The sequence below is a fragment of the Pyrgilauda ruficollis genome, unplaced genomic scaffold, assembly GCF_017590135.1.
Source record: "Pyrgilauda ruficollis isolate IOZ18807 unplaced genomic scaffold, ASM1759013v1 scaffold252, whole genome shotgun sequence".
Taxonomy (NCBI): domain Eukaryota; kingdom Metazoa; phylum Chordata; class Aves; order Passeriformes; family Passeridae; genus Pyrgilauda; species Pyrgilauda ruficollis.
Genome location: NW_024523845.1, coordinates 171661 through 190544, shown reverse-complemented (window position 1 = coordinate 190544; position 18884 = coordinate 171661). Strand labels below are relative to the sequence as shown.

The window sequence follows — 18884 nt, the reverse complement described above, 5'->3', positions numbered from 1 at the left end:
AACAGTGGGTCAAAAAAAAAATGAAGCTGCTTGCACTTTAATAGTCAATTTCTTTACAGACTTACCTTTTATTAACATGCAGTCCTCTCTGGAGGAGTGACACACTATCTTCCCCAAGCAGGTAAGTTTGCATTTGACTTTTCAAAGACAAAAGTCTATATGAAGGGCCTTACTCTGCTACACACTCTTCTTCACTATCATACTCTTTTCATTACTTTTTTGCATATTTTTACATATCTGCTGATTTTATTTGTAGAGATCTTATATTTGCTTCCAAATAATTAAGTGTCAAACAACACTGGCTGACTGTCCCTCAGATAAAACCAGAATCCCCAGCTTATGGATTGGGCAGTTTGCTGGCATATTTCCTGCGTCTCCTTTCCTACAGAGCTGGATTGTAAAAAATGGAACAATCAGCTTCCAGCTTCCCTCAGCTTTCTCCCAAGATACAAGATGCTCTTAAGAATTTTAAGTTCCGTGTAGTGTTGCATCATCATCTGACATAGCCTAAACACAGGCAGGGACTTGCCAACAACAAGTTGGCAACAACATTCCTGGCTTTTGGGTTACGTCCATCAAATCTCACTATCCTGTTGCCTATTATTATCTTTCTTCTCTAATGAGGACTCATTAATGATTCTTGTTTGCCCTATGTAATTTCAAACCCTTTCCTTTAGCAGCTTGTTTTACATCCCAGACATCCCTACCTGTCACATCCCCTAAGCTCTCAGTCAGCAATTCCTGACAGCCTATTCCTGAATCTCTCCCAGGTCAATGCTCAGCTTGGTGGCATGACACCCACTGTGTCCCTGTGCAGAAGATCTGATGCTTGCTTAGTTTCTTACAGCTCCCAGTGTCCACTACCAGTGCTTCCAGATGTGTTATGTAGAACAATGATCCAAGGAATTCTCCTTGGATATTACACTGTACTGAAACCTGCAATTGCAAGCTCTGTATCCTCGCTGACACCAGGAAGTTATTTTTCATGCACCAGAATCTCTTTTGCATTCAACATGAGCACACCATCCCCAAGGTGAGCAGCACCGGAGTTTTCACGCTGTCCATCTCTGCTGTGGCACGTGATCCCACCTGGCAGTCGCTGCATCCCAAGGAGATGTTAACCTGAGCACACACAGGCCTGTGCTGCTCACAGGGCGACAGTCAGACCTGGCTTTGCTGCCAAACAAACCCCTTGCCCACCAGACAGTCTCAGCCACTCATCATACAGAAATGCCCATGGGCAGCTCTTGGTCATGCCCAGCCATTCTGCCACTCATACGGCCTGCCTTTTGTCTAACAGTGAGGCAAGAAATTCTCATTCATACATCCTTTCTGTGTGACAGCAGGAATGAGGAACAGAGCTGTTTTCTTGCACTCCTATAATGGCTCTAATCACAAAAAACCAGCACTGCAGGTGGGGTCTGCAGGGCATGTTGGGTGTGGATCAGAGGCCTAATTAGGGCTCCCACATCTAAAGGATATGAGATGATATACACTAATCTTCTTTTTGTTTGCTCTAACACATTATATTTTAAATAGCACCCTACACAGCCCAAGTACCTTTCCTACTTGGATCATAATGCATCAGAACCTCCTCATGCAGAACAACCCTCAAAATAATAAAAGGTTTTCCAGGTAATTGCCCTTGTCCTCATTCTGTGAATGTGTGCTTAGATGTTGCATATAGGTAAAGCTTTATAAAATAAGGGCCTTGTTAACCTTGTAAAATCATGGCTCAGGCCTGCTACTTTGGCTAAGTAGAAGAGGACTATGGGAAAGTGACTCATCTGATTTGGAGGGAGAAAAACAAGTTATATAATCATTACGTGCTCACATTGTGGTGAATGCTGGTTAGCTGAATTACATTTGTTATGCTAAAATGGAATGTAACCGATAACCACCAAACTTCTTAAAAAGGCCTGGTTTTTGCAATAAAGGGCTCTCCTTCGCACTTGCCTGGAGACTCTGCATTGCTCTGCTTCATTCACTTGGCAGCAAACACACATCTCCACAAGGCACTGCAAACATCTGTGATCTTCCCAGGTAAATGTAACTGAGACATACCTTACTTAAGTAAGAAAATCTGAAATTTCTATCCAATTTGAACCAATGTTCCTGACTTTGAATACTTCTTTCAAGCTTTTCTAATTTTTCAGCATCTCTTTTGTTGCCCACACCAGACCTTCACCTCGCTCACCTCATGAGATGAGTGTAGCAAATACAACCTCTCTCCTTCAGCAGTGGCCCTGCAGCGATGAACAGGGTCAGTCGCACTTGCCAGCTTATCACATAAATTCACAAGCTCACTTCAGGGCTTTGATTTCTGGGATGTTGGCTGGAGAAATGATGCTGGAAAGCTGAAAAAGTAAAAGGATTAGTGGGGTCCTGGTGGATACCAAGCTAAACATAAGCCAGCAGCATTCCCTTGGAACAAAGGTGGCCAACATCATCCTGGGCCACAGCAGTAGGACTGTGGCCAGCAGGTCAAAGACAATGACCTGTCTCCTCAGCAAAAGTGAGACATGCCAGGAGTGCGGTCTCCAATCTGGGCTTCCCAATACAAGACAGACATGGACATACTGGAGTTAGTCCAGAAAGGGATGTGGAAATGTTAAGTAATGGGAACTGGGACTGTTTTGTCTGGAGAACAGGCTCAGGACAGTGTCATCTGTGTGTGTGTTAGTAATGGGAAAGTGTAAGGAAGACACAAACAGCTGCTGCTCAGTGGTGTCCAGTGATGCTGAGAAAAGCAATGGGCACAAATTAAAATGCAAAAAAAATCATTTGAACAGGAGAAAGAAGTTTTGAACTGTAAATGTTACTATCCACTCTACTGCTGGGAGTCTCCACCCCCAAGATATTTAAACTGGAACCACTCTGCACCTCTGGAAGAGCCAAAACCACCAAAGTGAAAGTGGCTGAATAGCTTTATCCAGCTAACCCAGACAAGCTGTGTCTATGCCTCTTGAAAAAGTGAAATGCATAAACACACAGGAGGGTGCAGCAACAGCCCTGAGAATAGCACAGTCAAGGTAACTTTGTCCAAGTACACAGCTCACACTCATTCTCTCCCTGCACTGCTCAGCAGAATTACATAGCTTAAAGTAACATCCATTCTACAGCTTGTTTACCTCCATCATCCCAGAGGCTGCAAAGTTTACAAGTGACGACATTACTCTACCTGGAAAGAAAATTAAATTTATTTTAAAAAACCCCAAAACAAACCAAACCCCCTCTACTGAAACAGCCTCATTCCATAGCCCATGTGCCCCAGGGTCTGGGAAAGTCTTCCTCCTCCCTTGACCTCACATACCCTTCACCCATGGCAAGGCTGGGAAGGGGATGGAAAGTGCCGAGTGTTAAGGTGCTGAGAAACTCTTGATGCTTCTTATCTCTCAAGTGCTGTTGGCCTGTTCCTGTTCAAAGAGGGCCATGGCTAAATGTGAGCGGGATGCAAGTCCTTCCAAGTTACTGAGCACACAGCGGTGGTACAGCTCCTCACTGAGCCGGGGATTGCAGCTTCTCAGTGTATATTTCTGCACTAGCCCCGGCTCCACAGCCCTGAACAGGTGCAGGCCAGAATAGTGGAGGAAGACATCAAATACTTCCATGCTCTCCAGCACCTCATCTCGGTCCAGGATATCAGCTGCGAGCTTGGTACGTGCTGTCATATAGTCAGAATTATAAAAGCAGGCCTCAGCAAAGGAATGTCTGTCAAAATGCCCATCTCTCAGGAAGTCAGTGTTGGAGGATGCTGTCTGCTCACCACGGTACACCAGCGCAGGGTTGAACTCCTGGAAATGCACAGGGAAAAAGACTTGCCAATTGCTGATGGTATTCATGCGGCAGCGGTTCAGAAACTCCATGTTGATTTCTGTCCAGACGCTGGCCAAGAAAAACAGTGTGTCCACAGGGTGCTTCTTTGAGACTATATCCATGAGCTTTACTTGCGATGGCACCTCTGTTTTAACACTAATCCACGGGATTTTAACTTCTGCATAGCGTTTCTCTAGCTCTCCTACCATGGCTTTGACTCCAGCAAAAACATCCACCTGACCAACTCTCTGGGCATCGTAGGGATGGTAGATAAAAAGCAAAGTCAGCAAGGCATTATCATGCGTGTCCAGTGTGTTCATAGCAAACATATCCAGGAAGTTCGCTACAAAATCCAAGTCCTGCACTGTCAAGGGAAGCACCAATTGCACCCGCGTGGCCTCTGTCACATATGGCATGGGAATAATTTCCACCTTACTTAAGGGTCGGACCAAGCTCACTCGCTTGGCCAGAACATGACTGTGGCCCTTCTGGGTGGCAGCCTCCAGGAGCAGGTCCAGCGTGTATTCCATGCCCCGTGTGGGATCGAAGCGCCGGTAGCCGTTCAGCAGCTGCCGCTTGCTGAAGCGGAGCAGGGGCTGATAGAGACGGTTCAGCTGCTCCACCGCAGACTCAATGATTTCACTGACGTCTGCCTTACTGGCTCCAGAGAGCTCACACTTTGGGGAGCCGTCAGGACAGGAGAACAGGTGCTGTTCCGTGAAGTAGTCCCAGCTGATCACCTCAAAACGAGACTTTGGAAGGAATGGGGCATTAATGCCCACAGGCCAGGTCACACCTGCCTCACCTGCAGGGGTCAGTGCTGTCAGGTTCCTGATCTGCATCTGTGCAAACAGACAGCACAAATTGATCACCACTATGTTCCCAAAGAGATCTAGGCCAGCTCCTCCCCAGGCCCACCTCACCACCTACAACCTGGGTAGTCTCACCAGGAGTTTTGGGTAACACGGTATCAGAAATTCTGTTTCTGAGACAAGGGACTATAGCCTGTGCCTGACTGACAGCTGCCCACAAACAGAAGCAATGATCTTCCTCCAGTGTGCTGAAAATGAAGGAAATCCTCCATTTGGTCAAGGAATTTTTGCAGGTAGCCCTCACCACATACCTGGAGGTCCTGGATCTCCTGATAGACTCTGTCCAGCTGGATCCTGCTGAATTGCTTGTGCAGCCGGTACATCAGGGTCATGTCAGAAACAGGGTGCACTGCCAGAGCTGCTTGGAAGTCCTCTTCTTCCTCCTTCTCCGGTTCAGTATTCTTGGCTAGTTCATAAGTGCGATAATGCTGGCCCTGAAGCAGACAAAAGCCAGAAAGACTGGCATGGAACTTGAGTTCACAGAGCAGCTTTTCCTCACCCCATACACACGTCTGCCCCTCTTTCCATACTGACTGCAGTACCCACCAAAAAAAAAAAGGGGTAAGTTGCCCCTCCCACCCTGCACTGCATTCCCACTTGCTTGTCAGTACCAACATACCCCTTATCATGCCTTCAAAAACCTGTAAATCAGCCCTGCTAGTAAGGCTGAAAGTTAAATCCTGTGTGTGCTCTCTCCTCCAACATCCCAGCTGTGATTCTGGGCCCCCCTCTGCCAATGCTGCCATAGCACAGAGCCCTTCCTTCCTCTGCAACTCACAGCAGCAGCTCACAAAAAAGCTACTTGGCTATGCAGGAGAGAACAAATCAGATTCTGGGCTTTGCCAGGCTCAGCTAACACAAAATCTGAGCAGGGAGGTAGTACCTGGAGCTGGGAAACACAAGTGATGCCAAGGAAATCAATGATGCAACGACCTAGCCACTCATCCGGGCGCACACTGAGGATCTCATTGCGACAGCTGTCCAGGTGTGGGTGGAGCTTAAGCAAGAGGCTACGGGACAGCAGGTAGCCAAAGCCCCCATGACAGTAACGGGCCTGCTCATCTCCCCCAATGAACTCCTCCGCTCGTCCCAGGTACACATCTTGGTTAATACTCAGGTGGGTCACCAGAGCCTTGACCTGCTCAGCTTGGGCATAGGTGTCATCCTGCATGATGTAGAACCAGTCATAGTCAGAACCAAAATGTTGATGGATATAGTTCATGGTCTCATACATGAGCCAAATGGGCCTCTCGTCACCGTGGGCCACCAGCACCATGCCATGGGGCACCTTGGCACTGCGCAGCCCGGTGAAGTACAGCAGGCGTGGGAAGTGGTGGGCCACTGTCTTGTTCACTGCCACTGCCAATGTGTTCAGGGTGGCCTTGGAGGTCAGCACAGCCACAAACAGTCGCTCGTGGAATCCCAATTCTGTCTGAATGTAGCGAGTTCTGTAAAGGAAGTACATACCTACATGACAAACAGCTGGAGGAGAAAAAAACATCAAAGAATTACAGTAACTTGGAACAAGTCATTAAATGCTGGAATCTGCCCAGGGTGAAGAAGTCAAGCCTAGTCATAGAGGTTTAAGAGAAGACTCACTAGTGAAAATCCCATTCTGTAAAAACACTAGCTTCCTTCAAGGTATCTACAATCTCACATTATCTATCTAAGCTAGAAAACTGTGCTAGTGCAATTAAAATTAAAATACCACAGAGCTAACCACTTGGAGCTTAGTACGCAGTGCAGCTTAGCAGGTATGCTCAACAAAAACACAGGAATGATTGCTGAGGAGTCTCTAGTGCTGGTGGCTGATGTGTGCTGGAGTTCACCAGCTGCACATGGGGCCCTGGGTGCTGTGAGATCACTGAAGACCCAGGCCATGAGCCAGCAATGGGTGGTGGTCTTTGGGCTCACAAACGGCACAAAGCCCTGCAGGACCCAGTGAACACTGAGAAGACTCCGGACCAAAAACCACCACTGCACCAAGGGGCACATGAGGAAACATATGAAGAGAATACACAGACTGTGAAGGTACAAAAGTCCAGGGGTCTCTGTCCAGGGTCCCTCTGCAGAGGCACCCCGCTGAGCTGTTATGATGTTGCTACACCATAGTGAAATACTAAGAGAAACCAAAGAGACTCTGCTACAGGAAACCTGGGGCCAAGGAAACTTGTCTGGCACTCTGAGTGTGGTGTGTGGAAGGAGCTGAGCAAGGCACCTTTTGGGTCAGCAGAGCTGTAGCTGCAAAGGAGCCTCAGTCAGGGCAGGGGCAGCCTGATACCCAGAGTGGCTCCTGAATGGTCAGGCAGGAAAATTTCCTTAACACATACACTACATAACACATTGACCAAAATTTTTCTAACAAGTACACCAGTTAAAACAAGTTTTGAATAATAATTTAACACGTTCTATTAAACATGAGTAACAAAACAATCCCCAAATCCCAGAATGGTTTGGGGCAGAAGAGACCTTTAACACAATCTAGTTCCAACACCCTACCACAGGCAGAGACATCTTCCAAGCCCTGTCACACCCAGCCAGGGACACTTCCAGGGATGGCACAGCCACAACTTCTCTGGGTAACCTCTGCCAGTGCTTTGCCAACCTCACAGGAAAGACTTTCTCCCTAATACCTAATCTAAACCTACTCCCCTTCACTTTGAAGTCATCCCCCCTTGTCCTGTCACTTCACGTCCTTGTTAAAGTCTCTCTCCATCCTTCTTGGCTGCTCTTTTGCAGTACTGTAAGGCTGCAGCTAGATCACTATGAAGCTTCTTTTCTCCAGACTAAACAATTTAAACTCTCTCAGCCTTTCCTCCACTCCTCCAATCATCTTGGTGGCTTCCTCTGGATTCACTCCAACAAGCTGATGCCCTTTTTGTGTTGGGGACCCCAGGGCTGGATGCTGCATTGCAGGTGGAGTCTCACCTGAGCAGGGCAGAATCACCCTCCCTGTACCGAGAAGAAATACTCTCACTCTTCTTGGGCAATTTGCAGCCTTTTTTCCCCCCTGAGGTTAACTTCCGGAACACATCTCTTGCACCCCTTAAAGCAACAATCTTGGCTGTTGCCTTGGTGCACCACACTCTTACTACACAAGTTATTTCAAACAGCAAATTTCACCTTTAACCTGTTCACTTACACGAAGATTTAAAACTTCCCACGAGAATATTTTGACTGAAGAAAATCTAGGCCAGAAAAAACATGCCTTACCTGAGCACTTTTTTGTAAGGCTTGTTGGGGTCTCTGTAATACGGCACAATCCGAGGCCTGAAGTCCTCGTGGCCCGGGCCCGGCCTGCCCTCCGCTGCCTCGGGCGGAGCGCCACGGGCGGGCGGCGCGGGCGGGCCCGGTGCCAGACAGCGCTCCTCAGCCGCGCCGTGGCTCCAGGAGGCGCGCAGGAGGCTCAGGCTGCAGCCCAGGGACAGCCCGAGCAGGAGAGGCAGCGCGGGCCGCAGCGCGCTCAGGACCGCGCCCAGGCGCATCGCGGCAGCTACGGCCGGGCCGAGCTCGCGGGGCAGCCGCAGGACATGGCGGGCGCGGGGCGCTCGGGCGGCAGCGGTCCCGCGGGACGGCGGCCCCAGGGCTCTGTTACCCACAGGCCGGTGACAGGACAGAGGGCGGGCCTGAGTTCCGGGACGGGGGCGCGGGGAGTGACGGCGGCGCCAGCGCGGCCGCGCTCCGCCGCTGCCACCTCACCTGCCACATCGCCCCGCGCGCTTCCGCTTCCGCTCCACTCTCGCTGGTGCCTGGCGGCCGCTCTGGCCCGCGCCTCCGGCACCTCTATGGTACCTGCGGGGGCGGGGCCGGGCCGGCGCGCGGCATGCCGGGAGGCGCGGCGGCCGTGCGGACGGCGCTCCCCAGGGCCGCGCGCCGCCCGGCGCCGGTGACGGTCCGCGCTGCGATTGGCCGGTGCGCCGAGGGGGCGGGGCGCTCGCACGCGGTCGCGGCGGGGCTGTTGCGACAGAAGGAAAGCGCGAGCGGCCGGTGCGGGCGGGCCCGGGGGGTCGAGAGCGGGGAGCAGCGGGGCAGGGCCGGGGTGGGCGGTGCGGCGCGGGCAGCCCGGCAGGCGGGCGGGAACCCTCGGCAGGAGCCGGCGGCGCCGTGTGCTCCGGGCCGGGGAGCAGAGGCGGAGCGACCCGGGCCGGGCCGGATCGGCGCGGCCTAACGGCGCCTGTCGCCCCCTCTGGCGTAGCTCCCACCCGTGCCATGCCCTCCGACCTGGCCAAGAAGAAGGCGGCCAAGAAGAAGGAGGCGGCCAAGGCCCGGCAGCGGCCGCGCCGGGTTCCGGACGAGAACGGTGATGCCGGGACGGAGCCGCAGGAAGTGCGGCCCCCGGAGGCCAACGGGACGGTGCTGCCAGGTGAGGAGCTGGCCGGTCCTGTGTGTGCCCCGCGTGTCCCAGGGCGGGGGGCCTGGCCGGCGCCGTTGCCGGCGGACCGTGTGCGCTCGGCTGTGTCCTGGGAGGGCGAACCGCGACACTGATGTTCTGATGAAACGCCGCGGGCATGGGTTGCGCGGAACCGGGCGGCTGCGGTAGCTGGGACCGCTGTGCCCTGAGGCAGCAGGACACCCGCGGGCCCTGGGGGCTCCGCACGGGCCATGTGTGTGAAGGATGCCCGTTGGCCCTCGCTCGGGGCATGGCAGTGTGAAGATGAAGGGGGCTGATGGTGTTTTCTCCCTCTCTCAGACACTGTCCATTGTCGAGTGTCTTCTGATACTTGATGCCCAGACCTGTTTGGGGTTTCTTGTTTTTCGTTTCATTTGGAGTTTTCTTTCCTGCTGCAGAAACCACTGTAGCGTCTGAATTAATTCTCTTACTGCTATTTGCTGTGACTCTCTGCTCGCCTGTTTCTCTGAGACGTACCTGGTTTGCAGAAACTAAGAGCCTGTCTCTAAAAGAGGTTTTGTGTCTGTTAAAGAGAAAGGCTTTGCCACAGGGAGCTGTTGGTCCTAAAGGAAAGAGGGCTGGTAAGGCTTACAGAGAGTTTATTTTTGGGCCTCTCTTTAGCCCAGCTGGCAGCCCGCGGGTTCTCCGCGGCACGGCCGCGGTGCGCCGTGCCGGGAGGCTCGGCCGCGGTGCGCCGTGCCGGGAGGCTCGGCCCCCGTGCGCCGTGCCGGGAGGCNAGGGCCGCTCCCGGCGCGGCTCTGGGCTCGGGGGGCCCCGGCGCGCGAGGGCAGCCCGGCCCGAGCCGGCCAATCGCCGGCCTCCGGCGCGCTCATTTGCATGCCGCCTCGCTATTGGTGCAGCGCGGGCGGCGGGCGGGGCGGCGGGCGGCTCTCGGGAAAAGGCTCCGCCGGGAGCGGCCCGGCGCTGCCGGAGCGCGGAGCCTCTGCGCGGCGCTCTCGGGCGCGGGGTGCCGCGGGCTGGGGTGTCTGTGCAGGGCCGCGGCTTGGGCTCCATGGTCCTTGTGGGTCCCTTCCGGCTCAGGAGATCATGTGATTGTATGTGGGTCAATACCGGCATATTTCTTGCTGAGCTATTCATAAATCGGGGTAACACTCCCTTACCCGTTTTTGCTCACCTGTTTAATTCTTTGTTGTCACTGCTTTATGGCATTGCCCAAAGGGGTCCTGTATCAGTGCCAGTGATATTTTTTGCTCCTCGGCTAAGGCACATTTGCCATGGTGTTTGTTAATAGTGATTTTGCAGAGTGAGTGATTTTGCCAGGAGTGCTGGATGCTGACAGCCAGGGTGTCATTCTGCACTGGCACAATCAGAAATCAGGTCTGCCTGCCAGGATCCCCAGTGCCACTGGCTGCTTCAAAGGGCAGCATCTCTCACTGAGGAGTGAAGTTGGCCTGTGACAGAAGGTCAGCATGACAGGAAGGATGGCAGTGAGTCTCTGGCACAGACGGCCCAGAGAATCTGTGCCTGCCCCGTTCACAGAAATGTCCAAGGCCAGGTTGGACAGGACTTGGAGCAACCTGCTCTAGTGAAAGGTGTCCCTACCCATGGCAGCAGGTTTGGAATTACATGCTCTGGAAGATGTAACCCAAACCATTTTAGGATTCTGTGATTCTATGATTTCCTTGTACTGTAGGAGGAAAGGAAGAGGGAACATGCAGATGGGCATTTTACCTTCTCAGAAAATTAGTAGGGACTGTTTCAATGCTGCTGCTGCTGCTTCTCTGTTCTCAGCTATCTCTTTGTTTATTTCCTAGTCAATTCATTTTCTGGCCAAACCTTTTCTTACATTTGCAGGCAATACTTTGTATGCTCTATTCCTAGTCTAGTCTTTCATGCAAGTAGGGGTTGGTCCCATCACATTCAGAAAATGGCTCACTCTTGTGGCTGCTCACTTAGTTCTGATGGTCCTGTTCTGTTTAGATGACATTTAGATATTTAGCTGGTGGAAGTTCCTACTAGACCATATATATCCTCCTGCTAAGCTGAAAAGCTGAGTGTCATTGCATCCTGGTCTCCTCAACTCTTCCATAGGAATGGGGGATGTTTTTGTGGTCCTGGGCCTTTTGGTGCAGGGGCTTATTGCTTCCCTTGTGTTTGTAAATCAGTAACACTTCTGGTCTTCTCTACATATAGAGGTGGATGCTCTTACAAAGGAGCTGGAGGATTTTGAGTTAAAGAAAGCTGCTGCCCGAGCCGTGACAGGAGTGCTGGCCTCCCACCCCAACAGCACTGATGTGCATATCATCAACCTCTCACTGACCTTTCATGGCCAGGAGCTGCTGAGTGACACCAAACTGGAGCTGAACTCTGGGAGACGCTATGGCCTGATTGGACTCAATGGGATTGGTAAGCTGAGGCGAAGCAATGTGCCTCCCTGGAACTCTCTGCTGAGAAGCTGGGCAGGTGCAGGTGGGAAGTGCTGGAAACCAGAAGGAGGGCTGTTTGACAGATATGGCTGCAACCCAGCAGTTTCTGTTCTCCCATATCTCTACCCAGGAGGGGAATTACTGGGATTGTTGATAGAAGTCTGAGATTGCATTCTAGATTTGGACTGTACTTTTGATCCTGTTTCTGTGGAGAGTTGGGTGAGTTGTCTGGGATCTGTTAATCTGCCTGTTTCCTGTGTGCCTGATTAGCTTAGCAGAGCTAGTAAACCCATTGCTGATGGTGTTGGTCAAAGAACTTGTACTGTAGGGAGGAATAGAAAACGTGTGGTTTGGCCTGACTGGGGAAACAACGGTACAGTCCCTGGAGAAAGTGATGTTACATTGAGAGTTGTAGAATATTGGTATGATTAGAGAGGTGCTAGTAAGAGTGACCATCTGGTTTAAGTTTCAGGAAAACCCAGGTTGTTTAGGGATGAGTGCATTGCTCTTCTCTATGTTAGAAGTCTTTGGAATCTGGGATCCTGATACCAGCTGTCAGACCTGGTTAGACAGAAGAACTAAAACAGAGATAAAGTTTCCCAAATCTGGGCAAGGGCTGAAGTGCAGTGATTTCCAAAAAGTTTCTTCATGTCTCAGTCCTGTCTTTGGGGTGGTGAGCCTTAGGTAGGAGGGCGGCCTGTCCTAATGAGGCAGTGGGCTCTGCTGTGACACCAGTTCTTCTAGCCTCTTGGGGAAAAAATCCCCAGGATTTTCTGAGGTTGGAAAGGGAAGGAATCACAGTGGGGTCTGAGTGTATCTCATCTGTTTCACTGTGATGTATCTCACTGAATTGAGCAATTAATTGTGATTATCTGCACACAGGGAAATCCATGCTTTTGTCAGCTATTGGGAAGCGAGAAGTGCCCATCCCAGAGCACATTGACATCTATCACCTGACCCGAGAGATGCCTCCCAGTGACAAGACCCCTCTGCAGTGTGTGATGGAGGTGGATACAGAGAGGGCCATGCTGGAGCGAGAAGCAGAGCGTTTAGCTCATGAAGATGGTAAAGCTTCTCAGAGTCCCAAGGGACATTTCCTCCCTTTTCTTCCCTACCAAAAAAACTGGGGTTCCTTGGGGAAGTTTTCACATGTTGTGGTACCTGTTTCCCCCAGTTGCCCTGTACTAAGGGCAGAGATGACACTTCTTTGGATGAATTATTCCATGTGGCATCTTAAGAAGTGTCTCCGGCTTGGATGGGGGGGGGCTAAATAGGAGTAAAGCAGAGGGACTGTGAGGTTTCCCAGCTGTGCAGCAGTGCAGCTGAGAGCCCTTTGTGGGCAGAGGTGCTGACCAGCAGGCTCTCTTTCAGCGGAATGTGAGAAACTCTTGGAGTTATATGAACGCCTGGAGGAGCTGGATGCTGATAAGGCAGAAGCACGAGCCTCACGTATCCTTCACGGCTTGGGGTTCACGCCAGCCATGCAGAGGAAGAAGCTGAAGGACTTCAGTGGTGGCTGGAGAATGAGGGTGGCTCTTGCCAGGTGAGTGGAATAGTGCCGCCTGCCTCCTGTGAGAATGCGTGCCTGCGGAGTCGCAGACAGCTGTAAGAACTCCGAGCAGGTTGAGAGGCTCTGGGTTACCTACACTTACCCTGTGCTGTATCTTCCCTGTCCTCACAGAGCGCTCTTCATTCGGCCTTTCATGCTGCTGCTCGATGAGCCCACAAACCACCTTGACCTGGATGCCTGTGTGTGGTTGGAGGAAGAGCTGAAAACGTAAGCATGGAGGAGTTTGCTGCTTCTGTGGGTTGTGCTTTTCTGCTTGTCAGCATGTGAGCATGAACATCTTGTCAGCACGTAAGCAAGTTCTGCAGGAGTAACTATAGTTCTTGTGGGTGCATAACTGTGTCGCAGTACCAATGACACCTGCTTGCTGCTATGTGAGATTCTTTGATACAAGGGCAAAGAATTCAGTTCAACTCCCTGTCTCCCTGGCACTGAAGAAATGAGAAATGCTGGTTTGTACTCCCAGGTTAAAGGTGGTTCCTTGAAAGCCAGGAGCAGGCCTTGGCAGCCTGTGTACCAGCATTATGTACTGTACTAGTAGTATGAGCTTTCCAGACCTGGCTCTCAGCTCATCTTCCTCCCCACCATTTCTCTGTTTTCACAGAGCTAGTTATTGGAGTGTATTGGTTTCATCTTTTGCTAGTGTGTGAGGTGCCTGGTTTTCATAACAAAGGTAAAATGCTGAAGTGTAAGGCAAAAAGCTTTTGAACAGTTAGGAAGCTCAGGTTATGGGGTGTGCACTAAAAGAACTATATTATGAGAAGGGCTTTGCCTTTGCAGAGGTTTTCCCATCAGCTCTGTCAGGTGAATCTTTTGTGTCCTCGCTTTAGAAGTGAGGTGCTTTAGAAAAGAACTTTGAACCTCTTTTGGTAAGGCTTTAACCCCTCATTGTACGGATTTGGAGCAGAGCCAGATGCAGTGTGCTTATGGATGGGAGTCTGTACTGAGGGGAAAGTAAGCAGCAAAGGTTGAAACTTCTTAGAAACGTGATGCCAGTGGAGTCAGCTGCATCAGTGACACAAGTCACTTGCCTCAAAGGCAACCAGCTCTGGACTTTTTGTGATAACAGGCAAAGACTATGTAATGGTGCAGGGTGTAATACTACAGTGAAAACTGTTGGCAGGATTTACCCACTGCAGTTGGTTGTAGCTGCTTCACTGCCGATTTCCCAGAGCATGCATATAAAGCCTTTGTCACCATCAGGGCCAGCAAACAGGATTTCTTTTCTTGATTTAGTCTCTAATAACTTACGTGGTGCCACAGGTTCAAGCGGATTCTTGTGCTGATATCCCACTCCCAGGACTTCCTGAATGGCGTCTGCACCAACATCATCCACATGCACAACCGCAAACTTAAGTACTACACGGTGAGTAAGCAGAGCCCCATGTAACCAGAGCAGAAACTGGGCCTGTTCTCTGGACACATCTGATGTTTCATGCTCTCTTTCCAGGGAAATTATGATCAGTATGTAAAGACTCGCTTAGAACTAGAAGAAAATCAAATGAAGCGATTCCACTGGGAGCAAGATCAGATCGCTCATATGAAGGTACCTGCCTAGCCGCATGAGCACCCTCCTACCCTTTTAGTGGGCATCCCTGCCCCTCGTCAGCCTTATCACTGTGCCTTTTGGCTAACTCTTTTTGCAGAATTACATTGCACGATTTGGGCATGGTAGTGCGAAGCTGGCCAGGCAAGCTCAGAGCAAGGAGAAGACCCTTCAAAAAATGATGGCTTCTGGCTTGACAGAGAGAGTTGTGAATGATAAGGTAGGATCAGACGTGGGATTGCATCTTGAGATCAGGATCTGAAACATGGACTGCTGGAGTAGAAGGGTCTTCAGCAGACAGCAGGAATGGCTGACAGAGCCAAGAACAAGATGCCCTTCCTTGATGCCAAGTATCCCTGTACTCAGCATGGAGTAGTGCTGAACAATGAGAAGGAGAAAATTTCTAGGGGGGGAAGTGTAGTTGTCTTATCAATAAGGCTATTTTGCAAATATAGAAATCAGAAAGGAATGCTTAGGGCTCACAGGAGAGGATGCTCAGTGCAGCTTTTATTTGTGTTAAGAGTGCAAACCGACATTTGTTTCAGAGGGAAAGAAGTAGGGATTTGTTGGCCAGCAGATGAACTTGCAAGCAGCTCATCAGAATAAATCTGAGTGAGTTGCAAGAAGGACTTACAAAAAGTCACAATCTGGTGCCTTGTTCTACAGCTGATGTTGGTAGTGAGGCATGGTTATACTGGAATGAGTGGGCTGTCTGTGATCTGGGTGTCTCACAGGTGGATATTCTATGTTAACAGACTTTATCCTTCTACTTTCCGCCGTGTGGGAAAATTCCCCCTCCCGTCATCATGGTGCAGAATGTCAGCTTCAGATACACCAAGGATGGGGTGAGTATGGGAGTATGCATACAGGGATCACTTGTATTCCTGCCTTGTTTGGGAGTGGGAGACTTGGCTGAGCTTCCTGAGGTGCTGCAGTGTATGACTAGTGGAGCAAAGTTCTTGGCACTGCTAATGCTGGGCCTGCTGGGGACAGAGCATTACACGTGCAGCGGGGAGGTTCTGGAGAGTGCTGAAAACGCATAATGTTTTGTGGTTTTTGTGGTTCACAGCCATGGATCTATAATAACCTGGAGTTTGGGATTGACCTGGATACTCGTGTAGCTCTTGTTGGACCCAATGGAGCTGGAAAGTCAACACTGCTGAAACTGCTCACAGGAGAGGTTTGCTCTGTGCATTGTCTACCCTGCTCTGGGCCTTTACTTTTGGGATAGTCTTCAACAAAGTGCACTTGTTTGCCAGAACACCCTGGTCAGGCCTTAGAAGTCATGTGGTCTTGTTGAAACATAGGGCTTTTTCTCTGTATTACCTGTTCAGACTGTCTCCCCTGTGCCAGACTGGAGATGGCTGGATTCTGTATTTCTGGCATACTACAAGAGGAGAGATTTCCTGCTGAAATGATTTTATCTTCCCCTTCTAGCTGCTGCCCACAGATGGGATGATTCGCAAGCACTCGCATGTGAAGATCGGTAGATACCACCAGGTACTCCCTACAGCAGCCCCAAGGGACAGGGAATGCTGAGGAAAAAGCTGTCAGGAATGAGGAACCTTGCCCCTCTAGTTGTGCTTCTAAGGCTTCTCCCAGTGCTGCCTTTCTGTGTCTGGAGATGGGGGAAGGAACTGTTCCATGGAATGGGCTCCAGCTCATGTTCTTACCCTGCAAAGAGGCTGGCTGTGGTCCTTCCTGTTCAGTCTCACACCTGCTATGGCAGAGCTGGTTACCTTGTGTTTGGTGGTGAACAAGCCTCCTGTTCTGGAGCAGCACTCCTGTTCCTGAAATGGAAATTATTCCCTAGTAGTTTGGCACAGAGGCTGTATCCTGCAGGTGGGATTATTGGCTCATGTGTTTTGCTGCTCACCTGGTACCCGAGGTGTGCAAGGGGGGTAGTGCTTAGGGCCATTAAGTGGTTGGCCTGCACAGCCTGAAGCTGACTTTTCTTTTCTGCCAGCACTTGCAAGAGCAGTTGGACTTAGACCTCTCACCATTGGAGTACATGCTGAAATGCTACCCAGAGATCAAGGAGAAGGAGGAGATGAGGAAAATCATTGGCAGATATGGTTTGACAGGGAAGCAGCAGGTGAGTATGCGCTGTTGGGGTTTGCTTTTTGTTCATTAGGGAGTAGAGGTTCTGTGTTTTCTGTTACTCTGCTGGTACCTGACAGTGTGATACAGTGTGCAGCATGCCACATCACAGCATCAAAATGCCTTTTCTATCTCTGCCTTTGAAATTGGAGAAAAAAATAAATCACGGCTCGTGGGAACTTCCTTTGGATCACAGCAGTGTGTGGGTTGGAAGGGGTGACTCCCTCAGACTCTGGGTGGAAAGAAAGCAAGTTCTGGTTTAGTGCTAGACCTGAGCATGTTTTAATTATAATTTGAACTATTTTGCTTCTCTCTTATTCCCGAGATGAATACCAAAGTGCTAGAAGATGCTCAGCTGTTTGTAGGGTCCACTTGGTTCAGACAAGAGAGTGGGCTCACCTTTGGTGCTCTGAGTCCCAGCATGACACGCTACTGTACGTGACACGTCCTTGTGTGACAGTTGTCCACATGGCTGCAGTTCAGCATTGATTTTTCCATTGGTTTTGCCCATTTATCACTGCAGAAGTTGAGAGTAGTTTGCTGTGTCAGTGAATACCAGTCAGACCAATTAACTGTCCTTACACACCTTTGGCACAAGCTGGGCCTTGCTGTGTACAGTCCTTCAGAAACCCCTGGGTGGGAGAAGGTTAGTGTAGGTATAAGGCTAACTGAACATTTGTCTTCTTGTGTCATGGAGCTGCTGGGAGCCCAAGGTGAGACCTAAGTGGTTTGGGTCAGGGTGGCAGGCTGTCAGGTCACTGCAGAGCTGCAAGCCATGTGTGTGTTGGGCAGGTGAGCCCCATCAGGAACCTCTCTGATGGGCAGAAGTGCCGTGTGTGCTTTGCCTGGCTGGCCTGGCAGAACCCTCACATGCTCTTCCTGGATGAGCCCACCAACCACCTGGACATAGAAACCATAGATGCACTGGCAGATGCTATCAATGAGTTCGAGGGAGGAATGATGCTTGTCAGCCATGACTTCAGACTCATCCAACAGGTAAGGAGAGTTGTGAGTTTTTTCAGAGCACCTTTCTAACATTTTAGTCATTAAAACAAGGTGTTTTCAACTGACTGGCTCTTACTCATCCCAAAAAGATGGGTGAGTGAAAAAAAAACACCATTCCCTTACTGTGTTCGTGTTAAACAATTGGTGAGCTAGCCCAGGAAAACATTAGGTACTTAAAATAAAACAAAAACCACTACAAATGTGAAGTGCTGATCTATCTGCTATAGCTTTGGCTGCAAGTTCCGGTATGATTTTATTTCTCACTGTGATAGATCCAAGTAGTTCAGGTCAAGAACTACTTTTGTTTCAATTACCAATTTAGCAAGAAAGGCTTTTCATCTTAGTCCATGAACAAAACCAGAAATGTAGAGGGACCTGGAACTTTCAGTTCTAAAATCTTGTACAAATTATTCAGGAAACATCAGGGAAGATGTTTCCGTGTAGATACTTCTCTTTGGTAGTCTAAATGTGAAAGTTATCAAACTTTTCTGCCAGACTTCAGAGAGTAGTTTTAGTTAACTTTATAATTTTGGTAAGATTATAAAAACTGGCACTGCAAACCTCTCTCTTCCTCCTCCTCCTCCTGCTCATGTGTTTGCTCTCAGGTCGCACAGGAGATCTGGGTCTGTGAGAAGCAGACAATCACCAAGTGGCAAGGGGACATCCTTGCCTACAAGGAGCATCTCAAGTCGAAGCTGGTGGATGAGGACCCGCAGCTCACCAAACGGACCCACAACGTGTGAGCTGAGGAGCCCCAGCCCGTGCTCTCCCTGGGGCTGGCGGCGGCCGCGCCACTCGGCAGGAGCAGAGCTGCTGCTCCCTCTGGCTGTGTTCTAGGATTGCTGCAATACTGCTTCCCCTCGACTTGCCTTGCGCCTCTATGTCTGGACAGAGCTGTTCTCTTCTGATCTGGCTACATTTGGGCAACTGTTTCCTTATTTAGACAACGTCCCATCTGAGCCAGGCCTTGGAATCTGTTGGCTTGGGGTCACAACAGTGGCCATTGGGGTGTCCAAGCTGCAGTGAACCACAAGTGGAGACCCCAGCCCAGCTTTTCCTGCCTTTTCCTTCCCAATTTCTGCTTCAGTTTAGATACTTCACTTCAAACTCCTCTGGCCTTGGTTTGTTTTTAACTATTATTTAACAGTGTAATTAACAGATCTGCCTGAGAATCCGTCAGTCAATAAAGAGAGAAAAACAA

At 50.3% G+C, this 18884-nt stretch overlaps 2 protein-coding genes across 4 annotated transcripts; one reads left to right on the top strand and one right to left on the bottom strand.

Moving 5' to 3' along the window:
• Positions 1-3184: 3184 nt before the first annotated feature.
• CHPF2 (chondroitin polymerizing factor 2) lies at positions 3185-8453 on the bottom strand. The gene is made up of 4 exons (XM_041471017.1): positions 7902-8453; positions 5572-6136; positions 4940-5122; positions 3185-4658 (listed from the first exon to the last, which is right to left on the bottom strand). Exons 1-4 carry the CDS (start codon positions 8171-8173, stop codon positions 3396-3398), a joined length of 2283 nt encoding a protein of 760 aa, XP_041326951.1. The 5' UTR covers positions 8174-8453; the 3' UTR covers positions 3185-3395.
• A 70-nt stretch (positions 8454-8523) lies between these two features.
• On the top strand, positions 8524-18884 carry ABCF2 (ATP binding cassette subfamily F member 2). 3 transcript variants are annotated; one of them, XM_041471019.1, is made up of 15 exons: positions 8524-8675; positions 8884-9051; positions 11233-11445; positions 12348-12530; positions 12837-13008; positions 13147-13242; positions 14296-14398; positions 14483-14578; positions 14679-14798; positions 15334-15423; positions 15648-15758; positions 16016-16078; positions 16545-16673; positions 17471-17674; positions 18289-18884. In XM_041471019.1, exons 2-15 carry the CDS (start codon positions 8898-8900, stop codon positions 18424-18426), a joined length of 1872 nt encoding a protein of 623 aa, XP_041326953.1. In that variant the 5' UTR covers positions 8524-8675; positions 8884-8897; the 3' UTR covers positions 18427-18884. The 3 variants fall into 3 exon arrangements, with proteins under 3 accessions (XP_041326953.1, XP_041326954.1, XP_041326952.1); XM_041471020.1 differs by having other exon boundaries at positions 8534-8600; XM_041471018.1 differs by lacking the exon at positions 8524-8675 and having other exon boundaries at positions 8682-9051.